The sequence below is a fragment of the Poecilia mexicana genome, unplaced genomic scaffold (assembly GCF_051168715.1).
Source record: "Poecilia mexicana isolate PSO_F unplaced genomic scaffold, ASM5116871v1 scaffold_14, whole genome shotgun sequence".
In the NCBI taxonomy this organism is placed as follows: Eukaryota; Metazoa; Chordata; class Actinopteri; order Cyprinodontiformes; family Poeciliidae; genus Poecilia; species Poecilia mexicana.
Window position 1 is genome coordinate 4989295 of NW_028263383.1, and position 20060 is coordinate 5009354.

The 20060-nt window shown below is 38.7% G+C and overlaps 2 protein-coding genes across 2 annotated transcripts in view; one reads left to right on the forward strand and one right to left on the reverse strand.

Moving 5' to 3' along the window:
* Positions 1-15217, reverse strand: part of nectin1a (nectin cell adhesion molecule 1a) — a 29935-nt gene extending 14718 nt beyond the window's left edge. The window contains exon 1 of the mRNA XM_014992909.2: positions 14612-15217. Within this exon, the coding sequence (XP_014848395.2) occupies positions 14612-14663 (52 nt within the window). The 5' untranslated portion in view covers positions 14664-15217. The remainder of the gene's footprint in view (positions 1-14611) is intronic.
* Positions 15218-16845: 1628 nt separating this feature from the next.
* On the forward strand, positions 16846-18966 carry LOC106921296 (thy-1 membrane glycoprotein). The gene is made up of 4 exons (XM_014992898.2): positions 16846-16979; positions 17437-17494; positions 18181-18507; positions 18585-18966. The coding sequence occupies exons 2-4, from the start codon at positions 17458-17460 to the stop codon at positions 18680-18682; spliced, it is 462 nt and encodes a 153-aa protein (XP_014848384.1). The 5' UTR covers positions 16846-16979; positions 17437-17457; the 3' UTR covers positions 18683-18966.
* The last annotated feature ends 1094 nt before the right edge of the window (positions 18967-20060 follow it).

The window sequence follows — 20060 nt, forward strand, 5'->3', positions numbered from 1 at the left end:
GATGTCACCTCACTTGAACTTTGTTCTGGACAGACCTGTTGATTAAAAACATATTTTGTATACATTGAAAGCATTTCAGCAAGAATATTTCGGTAACACTTTATTTGAAGGGGGGTGAATAAGACTGTCATGACACTGTCATAAACATGACAACACATGTCATGAACATGAATAAGCCTTCATGAATATTTATGACTGTTGTCATAAAGCGTCATTCGGTAAATTATGACACTTTTAATACAAAGTTGACATTATTCAAAATGTCTTTGTTATGACAACTTGACATTAACTAAGAAATCATTACTGTTTAAACTTACCTTTAATAACATGAAGATACCTAATTTTTAAAGTGTAATCAGTAATTCTTTGATAACAAATTTATATCAGTATATGAATACTGAATGATTGTTTCTAAAAAAAAATTAAAATAAACAATGTCTACCTAATGTATGAACCTGTCAAGTTGAGTATTACACAGGATCCATGTGTCTGTGTGCATCTAAATTTAACTTTCATTCTTTTCTACCTCTAATTTCAAAACTCAGTCTTCCACATTTCTACATCTTACATGATAAGTATTATACAAGACCTGTGTGTTTGAAGAGTACTTCATATTATTTTAGTGACTTTATATAAGAATCTAAGTTGGTTGTTGGAGAGCAAAATTACCTCAGGAGGGTTGGTTGAACAGGATCCGCATACATCCATGTCACCAACCTGACACAGTTCATCTTTGGAAATTTGAAATGTAAAGAACACTCAATAAATGTGAGTTTGTTGAAAATGTAGAAAACAGTCCTCCCTATTTCTGCACCTTACATTTTGAGTATTACACAGGACCTGTGTGTATGTGCGTTTCTAAGTGTAATTTTCTATCTTTTCTACTAGTAATGTCAAAACTCAGTTTTCCAAATTTCTGCAACTTACATGATGAGCATTACAAAAGACCTGTGTGTATGTGCCCTCCTAAATGTGACTTTCATTCTTCTTTACTTGTAATTTCAATACTCAGTCCTCCCTATTCCTGCACCTTACATTTTGAGTATTACACAGGACTTGTGTGTATGTGCGCTTCTAAAAGTAATTTTCATTCTTTTCTACCTGTAATTTCAAAACTCAGTTTTTGAAATTTCTGCAACATACCTGATGAGCATTACACAAGACCTTTTTGTATGCATGCTTCTCAATGTACCTTTAATTCTTCTGTACTAGTAATTTCAAAACTCAGTCCTCCTTATTCCTGCACCTTACATTTTGAGTATTACACAGGACCTGTGTGTATGTGCGCTTCTAAATGTAGCTTTCATTCTTTTATATGTGTAATTTCAAACCTCAGTTCCCCCCTTTTATGCAGCTTACATATCAAGTGTTACACAAGACTTGTGTGTTTGAACAGTACTTAATATCATATCAAAAACTCTATTTTAGAAAATAAGTTGGTCGTTGGAGACCAAAATTACCTCATGAGGGTTGGTTGAACAGGATCCGCATGAATTCACGTCACCAACCTGACACGGTTCATCTTTGGAAATCTGAAATGTAAAGAACACTTACTGAATATGAGTTTGTTCCCAATTTAGAAAACAGTCCTCCCTATTCCTGCCCATTACATTTTGAGTATTACACAGGACCTGTGTGTATGAGCGCTTCTTTATGCAACTTTCATTCTTCTGTACTTGTAATTTCAAAACGTAGTCCTCCTTATTCCTTCCCCTTACATTTTGAGTATTACACAGGACCTGTGTGTATGAGCGCTTCTAAATGTAACTTTCATTCTTTTGTACATGTAATTTCAAAACTCAGTCCTCCCTTTTTATGTGGCTTACATATCAAGTATTACACAAGACCTGTGTGTTTGAACCGTACTTAACAGTCATCCCCAACCACAGGACCGCGGAGTAGTACGAGTCTGTGGACCAATTGGTACTGGGTCGCACAAGAAAAATATTTACATGTTACGTATTGTCTGAGTCTGGAGGATCCATTATTTTGAAAACCCTTTAACTGGATTCTCTCGGTTACGTCTTGTGCGGCAACATTGAGCCCACAATGAGTAAGAAAGCGATGTCTTTGGAAAGTTTCTTTGGAAAAGCGGAGAAAGACCACAGACAGGAGAGTGGATTTATCCTGAACCTGTAGGTGACTCCCATGTTCCAAGCCCACTCTGCATAATATGCACTGGCTTACTAATGAGGCAATGAAGCTTCAAACTGCTTTGCCATTACACACCAAGCACCCTCTGCATTGGGTGTCATCGTTTCCCAGGTGGGATCATCTCATTGCAGAGAAACAAGCTCAGGACTCCCATTAATTTATAGTTGTGAGTTAAAATTTTCATGAAAATAAATGTTCGTTTTTGTGGCATATTCAAATCTTATTTTGAAGGGATGTGTGAACGTTGCCAGAGCGACCAGAGTCTGAGAGCATTATGGCAGTTATCGAGACGAGAGAAATAGAGCTTGTAAGTCTTAAGTCTGGTTCACACGGCATGATTTTAGGATTCAGACGATTTTCCAAACTTCTGTGACCACAGAGCTGATAAAAGTACAACAGGTTCGTGTGTCCAGCCACATAACAGGAGCAAATCTTGCCATGTGAGCAGGCTTTAGTACAAAATAATGTCACGTTAATTTAATGGATAGCTGAAAAGTTACCGGGTTTATCAACTGTGGTAGCAATTTTGCTCCAACTCCACTCCTCATCATTTCTATGGATATTCTTTGTACGAAATGCTGAATAAACATTCATGCCATTTCCACATATCTTCGATGTCCACCGGACTCATTTGTGCATGTCTGCTCAGCTCTTTGGGATTCCCCTCCATGAGCTACGTCACCGCGCTTTCTGATTGGCTACCTGTCAAGTTCAACAGGTTGAGTTCTAGCTCCCAATCAAGTAAAAACCCTACAAGTTGCTAGAATATGCCTGATTTTAGATCAGAGCAGTCCCAATGTTCCAACGACTGGATGCGATCATGCCACAGATGGCAGGATGAACAGTTACAATTATCCTGAGCAACGTTCTAAGATTGCTGTAAGGGGAAATTAAGGGTAAAAAAAGAACCCGAGCCTCAGAAAAATTGCCAAGTCTTGACCGGTCCGCGGTGATAAAAAGGTTGGGGACCACTGGTACTCAATATAATTTCAAAGACTTTATCTTAGAAAATAAGTTGGTCGTTGGAGACCAAAATTACCTCTGGAGGGTTGGTTGAAATCTGAAATGTAAAGAACACTCACTAAATGTGAGTTTGTTCCCAATGTAGAAAGCAGTCCTCCCTATTCCTGCAGCTTACATATTGAGTATTACACAGGACCTGTGTGTATGCGTGCTTCTCAATGTAACTTTCATTCTTCTGTACTTGTAATTTCAAAACTCAGTCCTCCCTATTCCTGCACATTACATTTTGAGTATTACACAGGACCTGTGTGTATGCATGCTTTTCAATGTAACTTTCATTCTGCTGTACTTGTAATTTCAAAACTCAGTCCTCCCTATTCCTGCACCTTACATTTTGAGTATTACACAGGACCTGTGTGTATGCATGCTTTTCAATGTAACTTTCATTCTGCTGTACTTGTAATTTCAAAACTCAGTCCTCCCTATTCCTGCACCTTACATTTTGAGTATTACACAGGACCTGTGTGTATGCGTGCTTCTCAATGTAACTTTCATTCTTTCATTCATTCTTTTATGCAGCCAACATATGTAGGATTATACAACACATGTGTGTTTGAACAGTACTTCATATCATTTCAATTACTTTATTTTAGAGAAAAAGTTGGTCGTTGGAGACCAAAATGTGCACTTCTAAATGTAATTTTCATTCTTCTATACTTGTAATTTGAAAACTCAGTCCTCCCTTTTTATGCAACCAACAAATCTAGTACTACACAACACCTATGTGTTTGTACTCTACGTAATGTCATTTCAATTACTTTAATTTAGAGAATAAGTTGGTCATTGGAGACCAAAATTACCTCAGGAGGGTTGGTTGAACAGAATCCACATGCATCCATGTCACCAGCCTGACACAGTTCATCTTTGGAAATCTGAAATGTAAAGAACACTCACTAAATGTTTGTTCCCAATATAGAAAACAGTCCTCCCTATTCCTGCACCTTACAATTTGAGTATTACACAGAACCTGTGTGTATGCGTGCTTCTCAATGTAACTTTCATTCTTCTGTACTTGTAATTTCAAAACTCAGTCCTCCTTATTCCTGCACCTTACATTTTGAGTATTACACAGGACCTGTGTGTATGTGCGCTTCTAAATGTAATTTTCATTCTTCTATACTTGTAATTTCAAAACGCAGTCCTCCCTTTTTATGCAGCTAACATATCTAATATTACACAACACATGTGTGTTTGAACAATACTTAATATCATTTCAATTACTTTATTTTAGAGAGTAAGTTGGTCATTGGAGACCAAAATTACCTCTGGAGGGTTGGTTGAACAGGATCCGCATGCGTCCACATCACCAACCTGACAGTTCATCTTTGGAAATCTGAAATGAAGGGATGTACACTGAATGAGTCCATACTTCTCAATAGAAAAATGAAGTCCACCTACTGTATGTGCTTGTCCACTTCTTGTTTTCAACTATAATGAAACCCTGTACTACAACTTGACATATCCTTCAAATATGTCTTCAGTGCTACTTGAATGATTTTTGATAGTATTTTCACACTTATAAGCACCTTTCTTCTCCATGGCCAGTCAAAATCACCATAATTATAAGTGATTTCTTCCCCTGGACCAATATATTTGAGTGCAAATAAACAGATGAGGTCTTCCATCCACTCTTTTAACTTTCATTTTGCTGTTTGGGTTCATCTGATCATTTACCAGCCTCCCCAATCATCCATCCTCTCTGGCAACATCAACACTAAAATATTAAGTATGAAAATAAGAATAATTATACCATGCAAGGGAAAGGATTTTGCATATTTGGTGTTTGCATGTCAGAAGGATATTCCTCTACCAACTAAAACTACTTTTACTGATGAAGCTGAAAATGTTTACATCACTGTATTTAGATGTAAAATAAAAACACAACAACCTTGAAACAGTCGCATACCAAAGCTTTTGTCCATTGAAGTTGAAATCAAACATAAGAACCTCGAGTGTATCATGGTAAACTTTCAGTCGGTTTTCTTGTTCCTTTCTACTTATGACTTCTCTGTACTCAATAAGGAAATCTGCTTTTTGAACACACCCCAACCTGTAGGTACACATAATAAGTAGGATAAACTTTAAACAATGCAGATATATCAAATAGTAGCAATTGAAATTAACATTTTTCAAAATCAGTTAATTGATCTAATTGGATGTCTTTCTGTGGTTACTTAAACATTTTTTGTCAACTGAATGCAACTCATTATTTTGTACTTGTAATTTCAAAACTCAGTCCTCCATATATTTGTTGAGGACAGTTACAAGTACCTGGGAATACCACAAGCAAATGGCAACCTCGATGAGGTCACAAGGAAAGGAGCCACAGTCAAATACCTCCAATGAATAAGGCAAGTCCTGAGAAGCCAGCTCAATGGCAAGAACAAGATCCATGCAATAAACACCTATGCCTTACCAGTAATCAGATACCCTGCTGGAATAATTAGCTGGCCAATGGAAGAGATAAAGGCCACGGATATTAAGACTTGGAAGCTACTAACCATGCATGGAGGGTTCCACCCCAAATCAAGCACCCTGAGACTGTACACAAGCCGTAAGGAAGGATGCAGAGGACTAGCAAGTGTGAGAGCCACTGTCCAGGATGAAACATCCAAGATCCATAAATACATCAAGGACAAAGCCTCAACAGACGATGTGCTCAGCGAATGTCTCAGGCAATGGGGAACAGAGGACGAGGTGCTAGAGGTACCATCATGGGAGGACAAGCCCCTACATGGGATGTACCACCGACAAATAACTGAAGTGGCTGATATCAGGAAATCCTACCAATGGCTGGAAAAAGCTGGACTCAAGGACAGCACAGAGGCCCTCATCCTGGCTGCCCAGGAACAGGCCCTAAACACCAGAGCAATAGAGGCTCAGATCTACCACACCAGACAAGACCCAAGGTGTAGGTTGTGCAAGGAGGCCCCTGAGACAGTCCAGGACATAACAGCAGGGTGCAAGATGCTGGCAGGGAAAGCATACATGTAACGACATAACCAAGTGGCGAGCATAGTGTACAGAAACATCTGTGCAGAATATGGACTGGAAGCCCCAAGATCGAAGTGGGGAACACCCCCAAAGGTGGTGGAGAATGACCGAGCTAAGATCTTGCGGGACTTCCAGAACCAGATAGACAAGATGGTAATGGAGAACCAACCGGACATTGTGGTGGTGGATAAAGAACAGAGGAAAGTTGTTGTGGTGGATGTAGCAATACCAAGTGACTACAACATCAGGAAAAAGGAGCATGAGAAACTGGAGAAATACCAGGGCCTCAGAGAGGAACTGGAAAAGACCTGGAAGGTGAAGACCACAGTGGTGCCTGTGGTCATCGGGGCCCTCGGGGCAGTCACCCCCAAACTGGAGCAGTGGCTAAAACAGATCCCAGGAACAACATCAGACAGCTCAGTCCAGAAATGTCCAGTTCTAGGCACAGCCAAGATACTGCGCAGAACCCTCAAGCTCCCAGGTCTCTGGTAGAGGACCCAAGCTCAGAGGATGAAAGAGACCACCCACGGACGATGAGAAGGATATATATATATATATATATATATATATATATATATATATATATATATATATATCCATGTTTTCATGGATATATGGATATATATATGGATATATGTGCCTTACCAGTAATCAGATACCCTGCCGGAATAATTAGCTGGCCAATGGAAGAGATGAAGGCCACAGATGTTAAGACTTGGAAGCTACTAACCATGCATGGAGGGTTCCACCCCAAATCCAGCACCCTGAGACTGTACACAAGCCGTAAGGAAGGAGGCAGAGGACTAGTGAGTGTGAGAACCACTGTCCAGGATGAAACATCCAAGATCCATAAATACATCAGGGAAAAAGCCTCAACGGACGATGTGCTCAGCGAATGTCTCAGGCAATGGGGAACAGAGGACGAGGTGCTGGAGGAACCATCATGGGAGGACAGGCCCCTACATGGGATGTATCACCGACAAATAACTGAAGTGGCTGATATCAGGAAATCCTACCAATGGCTGGAAAAAGCTGGACTCAAGGACAGCACAGAGGCCCTCATCCTGGCTGCCCATGAACAGGCCCTAAACACCAGGGCAATAGAGGCTCAGATCTACCACACCAGACAAGACCCAAGGTGTAGGTTGTGCAAGGAGGCCTCTGAGACAGTCCAGCACATAACAGCAGGGTGCAAGATGCTGGCAGGGAAAGCATACATGGAACGACATAACCAAGTGGCGGGCATAGTGTACAGAAACATCTGTTCAGACTGGAAGCCCCGAGATCGAAGTGTGGAACACCCCCAAAGGTGGTGGAGAATGACCGAGCTAAGATCCTGTGGGACTTCCAGATCCAGACAGACAAGATGGTAATGGCGAACCAACCGGACATTGTAGCGGTGGATAAAGAACAGAGGAAAGCCGTTGTGGTGGATGTAGCAATACCAAGTGACTACAACATCAGGAAAAAGGAGCATGAGAAACTGGAGAAATACCAGGGCCTCAGAGAGGAACTGGAAAAGACCTGGAAGGTGAAGACCACAGTGGTGCCAGTGGTCATCGGGGCCCTCGGGGCAGTCACCCCCAAACTGGAGCAGTGGCTAAAACAGATCCCAGGAACAACATCAGACATCTCAGTCCAGAAATGTGCAGTTCTAGGCACAGCCAAGATACTGCGCAGAACCCTCAAGCTCCCAGGCCTCTGGTAGAGGACCCAAGCTCAGAGGATGAAAGAGAGGGTGAGAAGGGAATTTTTTTTTTTAAATTTTATATACATACGCTTCTATTGTATTTTGAGCAGTTGCTTGTCTCCTTCGGAATAAGAAAGATGTTCTGATTATAATGATCATCGATCATGATCTATGCTAATAATGTGCAGTATAAAAATAGTTTAAAAGTGAAAAAGTAAAACAAAAGAAAAAAAATGATCATTTAATAAACTCTGGAATCCTGTGCATAATATAGTCACAACTCACCTTTAAATGAATTGAGGTATTTTACATCAAATCCTTCTTTATCTTCACCTAAGGAGCAATAACTGGAATCATGTTTGCTCTCTGAGACCTTGTTGTTGACATCTCCTGCAAAGATCAGAGAATACAACATGATACTGTACACCAGGGGTGTCAAACTCCAGGCCTCGAGGGCCAGGGTACTGCAACTTTTAGATGTTTGTCTGGTCTAAAAAACCTTAAGTATATGACTGAATTAGCTTCTCAGTGCAATCAAGTTGATGACCACCCCATTTTATCCAGCCATGTGGCATCAGAAACACATCTAAAAGTTGCTGGACACCAGCCCTTAAGACCTTGAGTTTGACACCCCTGCTGTACACAATATGATTTGATGTTATTGTATGTGAAAATGTACTGAAGTACACAGTACTACATAATTGACTTTCTATTGACAGATTCTCAAAATCTTCAAATATTAAAACATTATCTTAATACTAATGATTATTACCTAGGATCATTTGTGCCTGTGAAATAATATCACTCACTGATATACAGAAAATGACCAAATACAGTTTTATCTAATTCTGGAGTGAGCCACCTTCCCTTTAAACTCTGGTACACTGACTAACATGGTTGGTAATTACTAGCTAAAATGCTGCAAATCAAATGCTTTGGTGTATCCAAGCATCAAGTAACCTACAACATTCAGCAAAATTACAAAACTATATGTACTTAAATGTCTTAAGATATTCTGTATGAGTCTTACCTCTTTCTCCACGCAAAACAAATGAAACAAGTTCAATTAATACTAATGGCTTGCACCTGGACTTGACGGATTGTACCACGTTGACAGAGGAGGAGGGGTACAACAAAAGGATTATTCCATTTTGTTTCTGAAGCACACAAGGTCTGATTTTTTTCAGGAACAAGAAAATTTTGAGTAATATTTTGTAACTTTCATTCAATATTTCAAAGTTAAATAGTTTATCATACATTTTTCTTTAATTAAGAGGCAACAGTTAGATGGTATCTCCCACCAGCAATGTTGTCACTTCCTTTAATCATTTCTGTTCAATCAATTAATCATGTTTATTTGTATAGCACATTTCAGCAGCAGGGCAGTTCAAAACACTTTATATCATAAAAACAAAAACTGTTGTCTAATGGCAGACACAACACCTGCAGAAAAAGATTGGCTGATGTACCTGCCAATAGACAATTTAGACTACCTAGACAATCTGCATGTATGCAGAGTAGAGACATTGAGATAACGACAAAATATCAATCTTTAAATTTTTGTCTTAACAGTAACATAAATAATCATGATATTTTTGGCACTTTAAATATTTTTTAAATAAACGATTTTTATTTTTATATTTCTAATTCTGTATTACTCCATGACTGGTTATCCCTTCTTTCAAATTCAAAAATACTTCATTGATCCTTGGTCTTCACAGTTTATTAGCAGTTCCCAAAGGTGTGCTTCTCTGTATCAAGAGGTCTGATCTATCTCCAGGTATTTGTTTGAGCCAGTCTTCCAGTTTAGGGGTCATTACCCCAAGGGTTTCAGTGACCACAAGCACTACTGTTGCTTTCACCTTCCACATTTTTTGTAATCTCCTAAGACCCAAACTCTCACATGGAGTGCATTATTAATTCATCTATGGGCTGATTGGGACCTAATGATTCCAAAAACAAAGAATTATTGTTTTACATGATATGTGGACAACATTTTTCTCAGAAAAATACTTATTCATTTTAAATCACCATGTTTAGCACCATGGTAAATATATGCAGTTGCTAACTTTTGTAAACTTACACAACAAAAGAAACACGGAACATCTTGAGTCTAACCTGTAATGTGTTATAATCTTCCACCACCACCAAGTCATAAAATAATGGCCTAACATGTGGACACCAGACCCCATCTAGAGCAAAATTTAGTATTGTGGACTAGACAGCCCAAAATAAGTCAACCACTCAAGTTCTAGGAGGATGATGGGGTTTTTTAGCCTTTGGTATTTCTCTAGTTTTTTTCTGTACCTTCTGTTCATTCAGGATAGCTACATCATAACAACTGCTTTGCTCTGCTGCTCAATGATCACCATGTTCAGTTGGTTTGCTTTTCCCATTTTGTCTTCCTGTATATGGAAGGCCCACAGGATCTTAGCTTGTTCGTTTTCTACCACTTTGTGTGGCATTTCCCATTTTAACGAGGTGTGTTCAAGGTTATATTCCCTTCAGATGTTTCTTCACACTATACTGGGTACTTGGTTGTGGCGGTTGTGGTTCTGTCATTGGACTTGCCTTACTATTTGTACAGTGGCTTTCTAAAGTATCCATAGCCCTTGAACTTGAATTTCCAGTTTTGTCACAACTGGAAATATATTTTCACAGAATTTTATGGGAAAGACAAACACAAAGTGGTATATACTTGTGAAGTAGAAACAAAACTAAACATGATTCATAACAGTTTTTACAAATAAAAGCTAAAAAGTGCGGTGTGCAAAAGTGTTCAGCCCCCTTTCCCTGAATGCAGCCAATTGCCTTCAGAAGTTGCCTGATGACTGCAAATGGTAAAAAAATTCAACTCCTCTATGACTGCCTCAAAAGTTGGCTAAGAGAATATTGGGGAACAAACAGCATCATGAAGTCCACGGAACACACCAGACAGGTCAGGGATAAAGTTGTGGAGAAGCTTAAAGCAGGCTTAGGCCATCTCACAGAGTACTGTTCCACGAATCATCTGGAAATGGAAAGAGCAAATTGCACAGCTGTGAACCTACCAAGAAAAGGCCATCCACCTAAACTTACAGGCTGAACAAGAAGAGCACTGATCAGAGATACAGCCAAGAGGTTCATGGTGGCTCTGGATGAAATGCAGAGATATTTCTGAAATGCAGTATAGTATAACTATTAGTCATGCACTGCAAAAATGTGGTTTTATGGAAGAGTGGCAATAGAAAAGCCATTGTATAAAGAAAACTATAAGAAGTCCCATTTGCAGTTTGCCAGAAGCCATATTGGGATACAGCAAAAACGATAAGACAAGACCAAAATTTAACTTTCTGGGAAAAATGCAGAGCACTATTTGTAGTGGAGAACAAACACTGCACATAACTCTGAACACACCTTCCCCACTGACAAAAATGGTGGTGGCAGCATCATGCTCTGAGGGTGCTTCTTTTCTTCAGGGACAGGGAAGATTGTTAGAGTTGATTGTAAGATGGATTGAGCCAAATACAGGGAAATCTTGGAAGAAAACCTGAACACTCCTGAACCTGGAGTCTGCAAAAGACTTGAGGCTGGGGCAGAGGTTCACCTTCCAGCAGGACAATTACCCTAAACATAAAGCCAGATCTACAATGGAATGGTATAAATAAAAACATATTTCTGTGTTAGAATGGCAAAGTCAAAGTCTAGACATAAACTCAGTGGAGAATCTTTGGCAAGATCTGAAAACTGCTGTCAAGTCAATTTTATTTGTATAGCACATTTCAGCTGCAAGGCAGTTCAAAGTGCTTTACATCAAAGGACTAAAAAGTGATAAAATTAACATACATTTACCGTAAAAAAAGAAAAACATAGAAATTAAATTCAAAGTAAAATCAAAATTAAAATCATATACATTAATTATATTGATACATGTACCAATGATTAAGATTTAGAAACAACTGTAAATTGTTGTTTTTTTGGGGGTGGGGGTGGGGGGGTGTTGCCTTGATTTAAAGGAATTCAGCTGTGTTGCAGTTTTCTGTAAGTTTATTCAAGATTTATGGTGCACTGAAGCTAAGTTCTGCTTCAAAATGCTTGGTTCTGGTTCTGAGGATGCAGAGCAGACCAGAATCAACAAACTGTTAGCAGTAGTTTGGTGAAAAAAATGGCTCTCTTATGGTTTATATTTATTTTAATCCACACACTTATTCCACACACGTATTATTCATAATATTTTAAATAAAAAATATTTGATCAAAAATATATATTAATTTCTGTATATTTTTAGGTGCCACATACACCTTTTGTCCAATGTAAGGTTGGACAAAAGGTTGGGTTTAGGCATCCAACTAACCTTTATAAAATATTCAGTCTTATAGCACAGAGTAATCATATTTCCAACTCATCCCCAGTGTAAGAGTTGGCAATTTACACACAATTCATGTGTGTAAACAGCGACGTGAATTAGAAAGACACTGTAGTAATTAGCGGGACCTTCCGGCAGACAACCAATCAGAACAAGAGCTTGTGTGAATATTCATAAGGTCCTGCTATTACACAGAGTTGCCACCGGGGGCACTGTGGCGATACACAAATTATACACAAAATCTGGTTTATGTGTATTAAACGGACATCTCGTTTTTTTTGCATTTTTGGGGTTATTGGACCAATAGAAACCTTTCTACGCTTTTAGATTTTTGTCAAAATTAGCAGGACACCGCCCCTGTCCCGTTAATTCAAAATGTCCTGCTAGTGTTGCGTGTATTCTGACGAAATGTCCTGCTAAACCACATATACCAACGCACACACACACACACACACACACCATAAACCTCCAGACACACATCAGCTATGCCATCTCAAACAGCACTCGCGTTAGTTTTTCTGCTTTTCTTTAACTGCAACGCAAGTTCGGGTGGACAATATGAAGGTCCTGCAAGAAAAGAGTGTGTTTTCTGCATATGGAGCAGCAGCAGTAGAAATGGAGGTCTAAAAGACCCAATAAGTCATGTTAGCAATTTTTCAGATTTTTATTTCAAATGTTTTACCCAGGCTTTTCTTTAAAATTAGTCAAACTCATTTTAGGTATATCCTAAGGTCAGTTTTGTATTTGGTTTTGCTTTTTTTTGTTGTTGTAAGTTGCTATTTAAGTCAGATGAAATCTCCCCTGCAACAAATAAACTTTATCACCATATGCCTCTGGTGATCTCAAAAAAGGAATAAGGCTGTTTTGAGTAAACCCAATTGTATTTTATAGCTGATTTTCTCCCTCAAAAATGGTTAATTCACCACTTTTTACACTTTTTAATTTTGCTACCAGTGAACAAAAATGCACTACTGTAGCTATTTAATAGTAGTATTAAACAGAGCAATATTGTGGTATTTTTGCTCAATCCCAAATGATCCATGTTATCATGGTACAGGGGAAAGGATAAGCATATGAAGACAACATTAAAGAAACAGGAAGTCTCTGTTTGACACAGGATCAGATTCAATGTGAATAATGCACTAACAAAACCCTGAACAAAGGGAGGCAAAGGCAAACTGTAACAGAAACCAGGAAATCATTATGAAGCAGAGATAAATAACATGTGGATCTGACAAATACACACAGAGGAAACCGGGACTGTAAATCCACACAGGTGTGCTGGCAACAAAGCCAGAAGTGAGACAAAAAGGCAGGAAGGAAAACTGACAACAACAAAAAACCACACTGCAGAATAAAACAAGGAATGATTGGCATAAACTGAACAAAATGAAACCTAAAAGAAACATAAAACAATGTTGACTTAACACAACATATAGAAATGTCCAAATAATCAAATATTTATCTTTCCTTATGCCAAGGAGCCACCATCCTCACACCTGCACCACAGTGCCTTGGCTGCTAATGATCATGTTGCCAGTTCATAGATACTTACCACTGCAGACTGGGAACAAACCACTGCAGACTGGGAACAAACCACAGCAGACTGGGAACAAACCACAGCATCTGCAATTTCGAAAATGCTTCCACCTCGTGGTCTAGTCATCAGAAGTTCTCAACATCAGTCAAACCATTTTTACTTGGCCAGTTTTTCCTGCTTCCAACACATCATCTTTGAGAACGAATGCTTCCTGAAGCTATCCCACTAAAGGACAGAAAGATATCCACTTCACTTGTCAGTGGTTTTAATGTTATGCTTGATCTGTGTTATATCATTATAGTCAAAAGTAGCAAGTAAGAACAATTTATTTAATATTAAGTCTACATTTTTTTTATAATGAGGATGAATTACTCATATTTCTTTATCTCCTTATTTAAGTTTTACTCTTTTATTACTTGTACTTTTCCTTAAGAAAAATACAAAACAGAAGCCTAATTTTGGACTGCAGTATGCAGTATAGTAGTATACATTGTTGCCACTTAGGCGTCAGCTTCATTTATAAAATTAAATAGCTAAATTGCATTTACACTTGAACATATGTATTTAAAAATGTTTATAATAGTGCCTATTATTTGAGTTTTCCATATTAAGAGGAGACTATGAGAAAAAAACAAGGCGTCACTACTATGTTGTCACAGGAATTAAAATTAACATTTTGAATGAATTAAAACAGAGGGGTCCAATAAATCTGAATTAGAGAATAAAAATGATTTAAATATTACCACACAAAGTATTTAATGTGTGAATACATGAAACCTCGGATAAGTTGAGAAGCGAATACTTTGCAGAAATTTTATTTGGAGCTTCTTTTTTGTTTCTTTTTTTTTTTTTTTATCAATCTTACCTGAAATAACACAAGTAGTCACAAAGAATATCCAAAGTCCAGCCTGTTCCATGTCCTGAACACCGTTGCCAGTTTCTCTCTGTTTAAATCCCTAGAGTAAGCTTCTGTAACTCCTCTTGGCTCTTGGAATAATAATTGTTTGTTTGTTTTTTAAAGTGAAGAAATAGACTCAGCTTCAGCACCAGAGTCCGTTCATGTGTGGCACAAGCCGTGCGCAACCTCCAACTGGTCAGTCTGACCTGTGTCACTTTTTCTTTCTGGCGCTGAGTGTGGAGCCGGAGCTGCAGCGGTCTGAGGCTCGGCGGGGATAAAGCCGCTTACACGCGTGGGCAGATTATTTCCGAGATAGACTTCCCCCAGCCCCGACCGACAAACAGCCTATGAGGGCTGAGCCGAGCAACCCGGGCAGCGCAGGGCGCCTGTGTAGAGAAATTCAGAGCTGTGATCCGAGGACGCAATTAACACTCCAGACAGGGACGGAGCTACGGATTGTAAGGCTGTCAATGAAGGGGCCCCCTTTACCTGAGCTTCAATTAGATGTTTAGCAAAAATTAATCTGTAATAAAACATTATCTCATAATACATAGTTTCTGTTTATGTATTTACTTTTGCAATTTTGTGTCCTATTAATGAAAATACAATTACAGTTGGATTTTTAATCAATGCTCAATGCTACTAATCTAACCTGGGCGGATTCAAAATAAAGCAATGAGATCTAAAAGTGTGGAGAATGGTACAGCACCTCCTGGTGGATGGCGGAGACAATGCATGGACCATACATTTTTACTCTACTCTTTTATTGGTGGAGTACTGATTAACAGTATATTAAGCTATTGTTAATCAAGTGCTAATTAATCACCTTGACATTTACCCTCTAAAATAAACACTTATGTCTACACTACCTGAGGAGGATTCACATTTACAGTTGTTTTCTCAAAATACACTAAAATTGTTTGGGTTCTACACAAAACAAATCACTCATATTATATCCTGCTTGTTTAAGTGTAAACTAAACAGTGTCTTTTGGTCATGGAGGGAATGGAGAAAAATAAATATTACTTTCAAATTTAATAGAAAATTACCTAAAAAATAATAACTTCATATTAAAGGCATTTATTTAGCAGAAATCTTCCGTACATGTATTTTTCTGTTATACCTGATTTTAACCTAACCTAACATTTAAATTGTTTTGCAAATACGTTTACATTTATCTTACATTTTGTACACCTACCATCACTAACCTCCAGATGGAGACAGTGAGCTTTTTGTAGCGGCACAGTGATGGAAATTTCTGAAGGGGCACAAATGAGTCATGGAATTCAGAGATGCTGTGAAAACATGACAGTGGGTTTTTATTTGGGCAGACTATCTCAGGGACAAAGCCAAAAACGCATTCTAAAAGGAAAGAATGCGTTATATGCTGCATAGACTGAAGAATTGCTTAAAGCAGGAGTTTAACTGTTTAGTTCTATTTCACCTTGTATTTAGTTTTATTTGGCAGGCATATAGTACTCCTGTTCTTGTGCTAAAAACCTGCTTTAGCTGATGGCTTTTAAAACATCTTACAGATTGAATACTGAAAATGTGGAGTGCACATGCATTCAGTCACCCTGAACCTCTGGCTATATTAACAGCGTCGCTCTCTGCTGGAGGGTGAACCTCAGACACCCACCAGGTTGGTTGGAGAGTTTCTAAAACCATAAATCTTTAAATCTGGTAATTAGGTGTAGGTGTAGGTGTAGACTTCAGCTAAGTGATTCTAATATATATCTCTACTGTGATCTTCTGACAAGCTTTCTTGTACTTATCAAGAAAAGCATCCCTATACCAATAAAACACGGTGTTTTATTGGGATTGTGTTTGCAACATAACAAAATGCTAATCATTGCACATGTTCTCATTAGAAATCATTTTCTTGTGTTTGCAAATCATAAGGAGACTGCTCGGTGCACAAAGCACTTCCTCTTCTTGAGAGACGTTTACTGGACAGAGACATGAAAGGCAAATCAGGTCAGCATGACTCAGAACATGAGACACAGGGGAGGACTCGAAAGAGGGAAAGAGGCAAGGTCAGACAACTCCTTGCTGGCAAAAAGCGATGACCATGCCCGAGTTTTGCCTCTCAGCACACACAGACAGCCAGCTCATTGCTTCCGTCAGCCACTGCAGAAGAAAAAGACGAATCAGCGCTCTTTCTGGTCCAGGATCGTCCCTCCCTCCCACTGCCTCCCTCCACCTCTCTGTGCTGTTCCCACTGCTTCTCAGTGGTGGGATGCTCTGCAGTGCTGCACACCGAGGCGACAGCAGCCGCTTAGCTTTTACTAACGGAGCAGAAAGGAACTGCTGCATCATTCAGCTTTGACAGGAGGTAAGAGTCCCTCAGGGATTTTAATTAATTGTATATTAGAGAGTAAATGTGAAGTACTGAGTATGAGATGGAATATACAGGAACATGTAGGTATAAAGACATGATGGATAAAAGTGAGAGGCCAATTTATTCAACCTAATATAACAAAAAAAAAACTTGAGATATATAAAAATAGCTTTAATGTTGAGAATGATGCTCTAACTTATGCTACGTCATCTCTTTGGACCGCAGATGGGTCAGGCTCTTCACACGGGACACATCCATGTTGGTTCTGACCAGAACTTTCCAAGCTCTATGAGCTGTTTGTTGTGACAAAAAACCTAAATTAGGATCTATTTTAGTATTTTCAGCTGTTATTGGCAGCGAGCCGAAGAAAACAACTTGCATGCATCAGTATTAAGGTTTAAGTCCTATCTCTTCCTCCGTCTAATTAACCCATTTGTCATTTTTCCCACAGTTGGATGGGTGATTCCTCAACATGCTCACATCTCTGTTTCTAAGTGGGATACTTGGAGGTGAGAGTACAGTTCTAAAGACTTCCAAGGTGTGGCACTGAGAAGCTAAGTCAAACTATTTTGAAGTATCAGAAGTATCTAATAAAAAAACAAAAATCTGAGGGAGGAGATTGTTCCCAAAAGGAGAAGCTGCTTTATCGCATATTAAAGAAGGAATGAAGCAACTGGGTATATTACTGAAATATCATCTTGAAGGATGTGATTTATTAGTTATCACCATTTCTATTTCTTACTGATTTAGTCGAGTAAATAAAACAAAAATAATAAAGCAACATTTCTAATATGGACTATTTCTACAGGGAAGAATTTGCTGTATATTCAAGCATTTATTTTATGTAATTATCCTGTTGAATAAAAAGCCTCACTTTCGGTATTAATCGCTATTAACTCATCATGGATTATTTCAAAAAGCTTTTCCGCATTTGTCCAGATTATTTACTGATGCGCATTCAAACAAACAGCTTTCGATTATAACACTTCAGGGTCATAAAAACAGATACAAGCTCTATCTGTTTTACCACGTGATGAGATGTTGCTATGGCTAACGGTAAGAGTCAAACTAGGACATCCACTAATGACAGCTAAATGTGTACAAAATGGCTGTGGTGTTTGTGGTCATTACAAATGAGACTTAGCTGCTTCAACCATTTTCTCCAACGCCACATTGTTGTTTGCATTTTACCCAGTGCTGCTGATCCCAGTGCAACCTCAGCTGATCTCTGTGTGCTTGGAAGAGGATGAGGACCTGAGAGTTGACTGCCGGATCGAGCCCAAGCCCAACAAAATCAACAGCTACGAGTTCTCCTGGTCATCTAGAACCAAGGAGGCCCTGATCAACACGAATGTTTCCGGCTCGGCTGCAGAGGCCCAGTTCAGAGACAAAAGCGAAGTGGTGGAGCTTGATCCCTACGGCTATAGGATGACTCTGAAAGGCTTCACAAACACACTCCCACACAACACCACCTACATGTGTAAAATATCTGGGCAGGTTGAGAGTATCAACGTGGAGAAAGGTGGGTGGATTAGCTATTTACGAATGTGTGGTTCAGTGCTTTGAAAGCAACACTAACACTTTTCCGTTCTCCTGCAGAACAACTGCAGCCTTGCTCGGCTGTCAGCCTGTTTCTGAAGAGCTCGTGGTCCTGGATCGTCCCCCTGCTGATCTTCCTCTTTCATACACACTGTTGAATAAAATGTGACACCCTAGCTTGTGCCTATCTACACACAAACAAACCCAGCCCTGCTTCTGTCTACATACACATCCATCAACACAACAGCTTTAGGTTTTATCGCTGTTATGGCATTAGAATGCTTTCATCGAGGAAGATGACTCAAGACGCTCTGAGACCTTTTGCCTTCAGAACTGCACAAATCTTTTGTGATGTAATGCACTGCAAAAACTTGCATATGTGAATATATAGTGATGGAGCTCTGGTTTTCAATAAAAGAATGCTAAATATATAGTCAAACAATGATTTTCTGGTTACTGGGTGCTCATAAAAAACCCCTGAAATGAATAAAAATGCATAGTCAGTTCAAAGTATGAGGTTCGCCAGCAGAATTTCATTAAAGGTCCAATCACCCATCAATCAGCCAACATTTACATTTGCTGCCCAAAGTCCCAGCAAAATGGGATTGTCTGCAGATTAGTGTTTCTTTTTTGCAGATTTGAAGCAGGATTACTCTGGGTAAAATGTTGGAACTCATATGAAATACTAAATGCGTTAACTATTTTGAAGTGATTCACTCATTTGACATTTGAAACCCAGATTAGACCGAGTCAAATCAAGTCAAGTAAAGTTATGGTGTAAAGTTCTTTATACCATGAGAACATTATACAGTAACCAACTATGAAACAAGCAATAAGCATTACATTTTGTCAAATGCCATCATCAAAGTCATGAACAAATATACACCAAATATGCTGATAGGTGTTCAAGTTATTATGAATCAAAATAAACTCTAAACAGGTAGGTTTTTAACTTTGATTTACATTAACTATGTTTCAGTATCATTGTAGTTTTCAGGACGTTTGTTCCAGATTTGTGGTGCATAGAAGCTGCATATGGGTCCAATTGAGACAAACCAATTGGGCCCTATGCAAAAAACAAAAAACAACAACAACAACAACAAAAAACAATCATTTTAGATTTAAATGAATTTATACTCCTGGTAGATCTAGATGTAGAATTATTTGCATTGAACCTAGGAGTTTATTTCTAGCTGGAAATGCAGGTTTCTCTTATAAAATAATAAGACTATTATAAATGGAAATCAATTCTGGGAAAAAATCAGTTTTTAATAATGACGATGATGATGATAATACTACTACTACTACTACTACTACTACTACTAATAATAATAATAATAATAATAATAATAATAATAATAATAATAATAATAATACCACCACCACCACTACTACTACTACTACTACTACTACACCAGTAAAAAAGAGGCCACATGATATGAAATGCAATTTCACAAATAACAGCGGTCCATGCTAAGGACTCCGAATGGCGAGGTCCGCTCCTCTCAGTATTGCCGGTGCATAAGCTGGCTCGAA

What these genes read in the sequence shown, in the direction of transcription:
- LOC106921296 (XM_014992898.2), top strand. Translation starts at nt 17,458, where the DNA reads ATGCTCACATCTCTGTTTCTAAGTGGGATACTTGGAG. An exon ending in TCTAAGTGGGATACTTGGAG is followed by an intron (nt 17,495 to 18,180) that starts GTGAGAGTACAG and finishes CATTTTACCCAG; the next exon opens with TGCTGCTGATCCCAGTGCAA. An exon ending in GAGTATCAACGTGGAGAAAG is followed by an intron (nt 18,508 to 18,584) that starts GTGGGTGGATTA and finishes GTTCTCCTGCAG; the next exon opens with AACAACTGCAGCCTTGCTCG.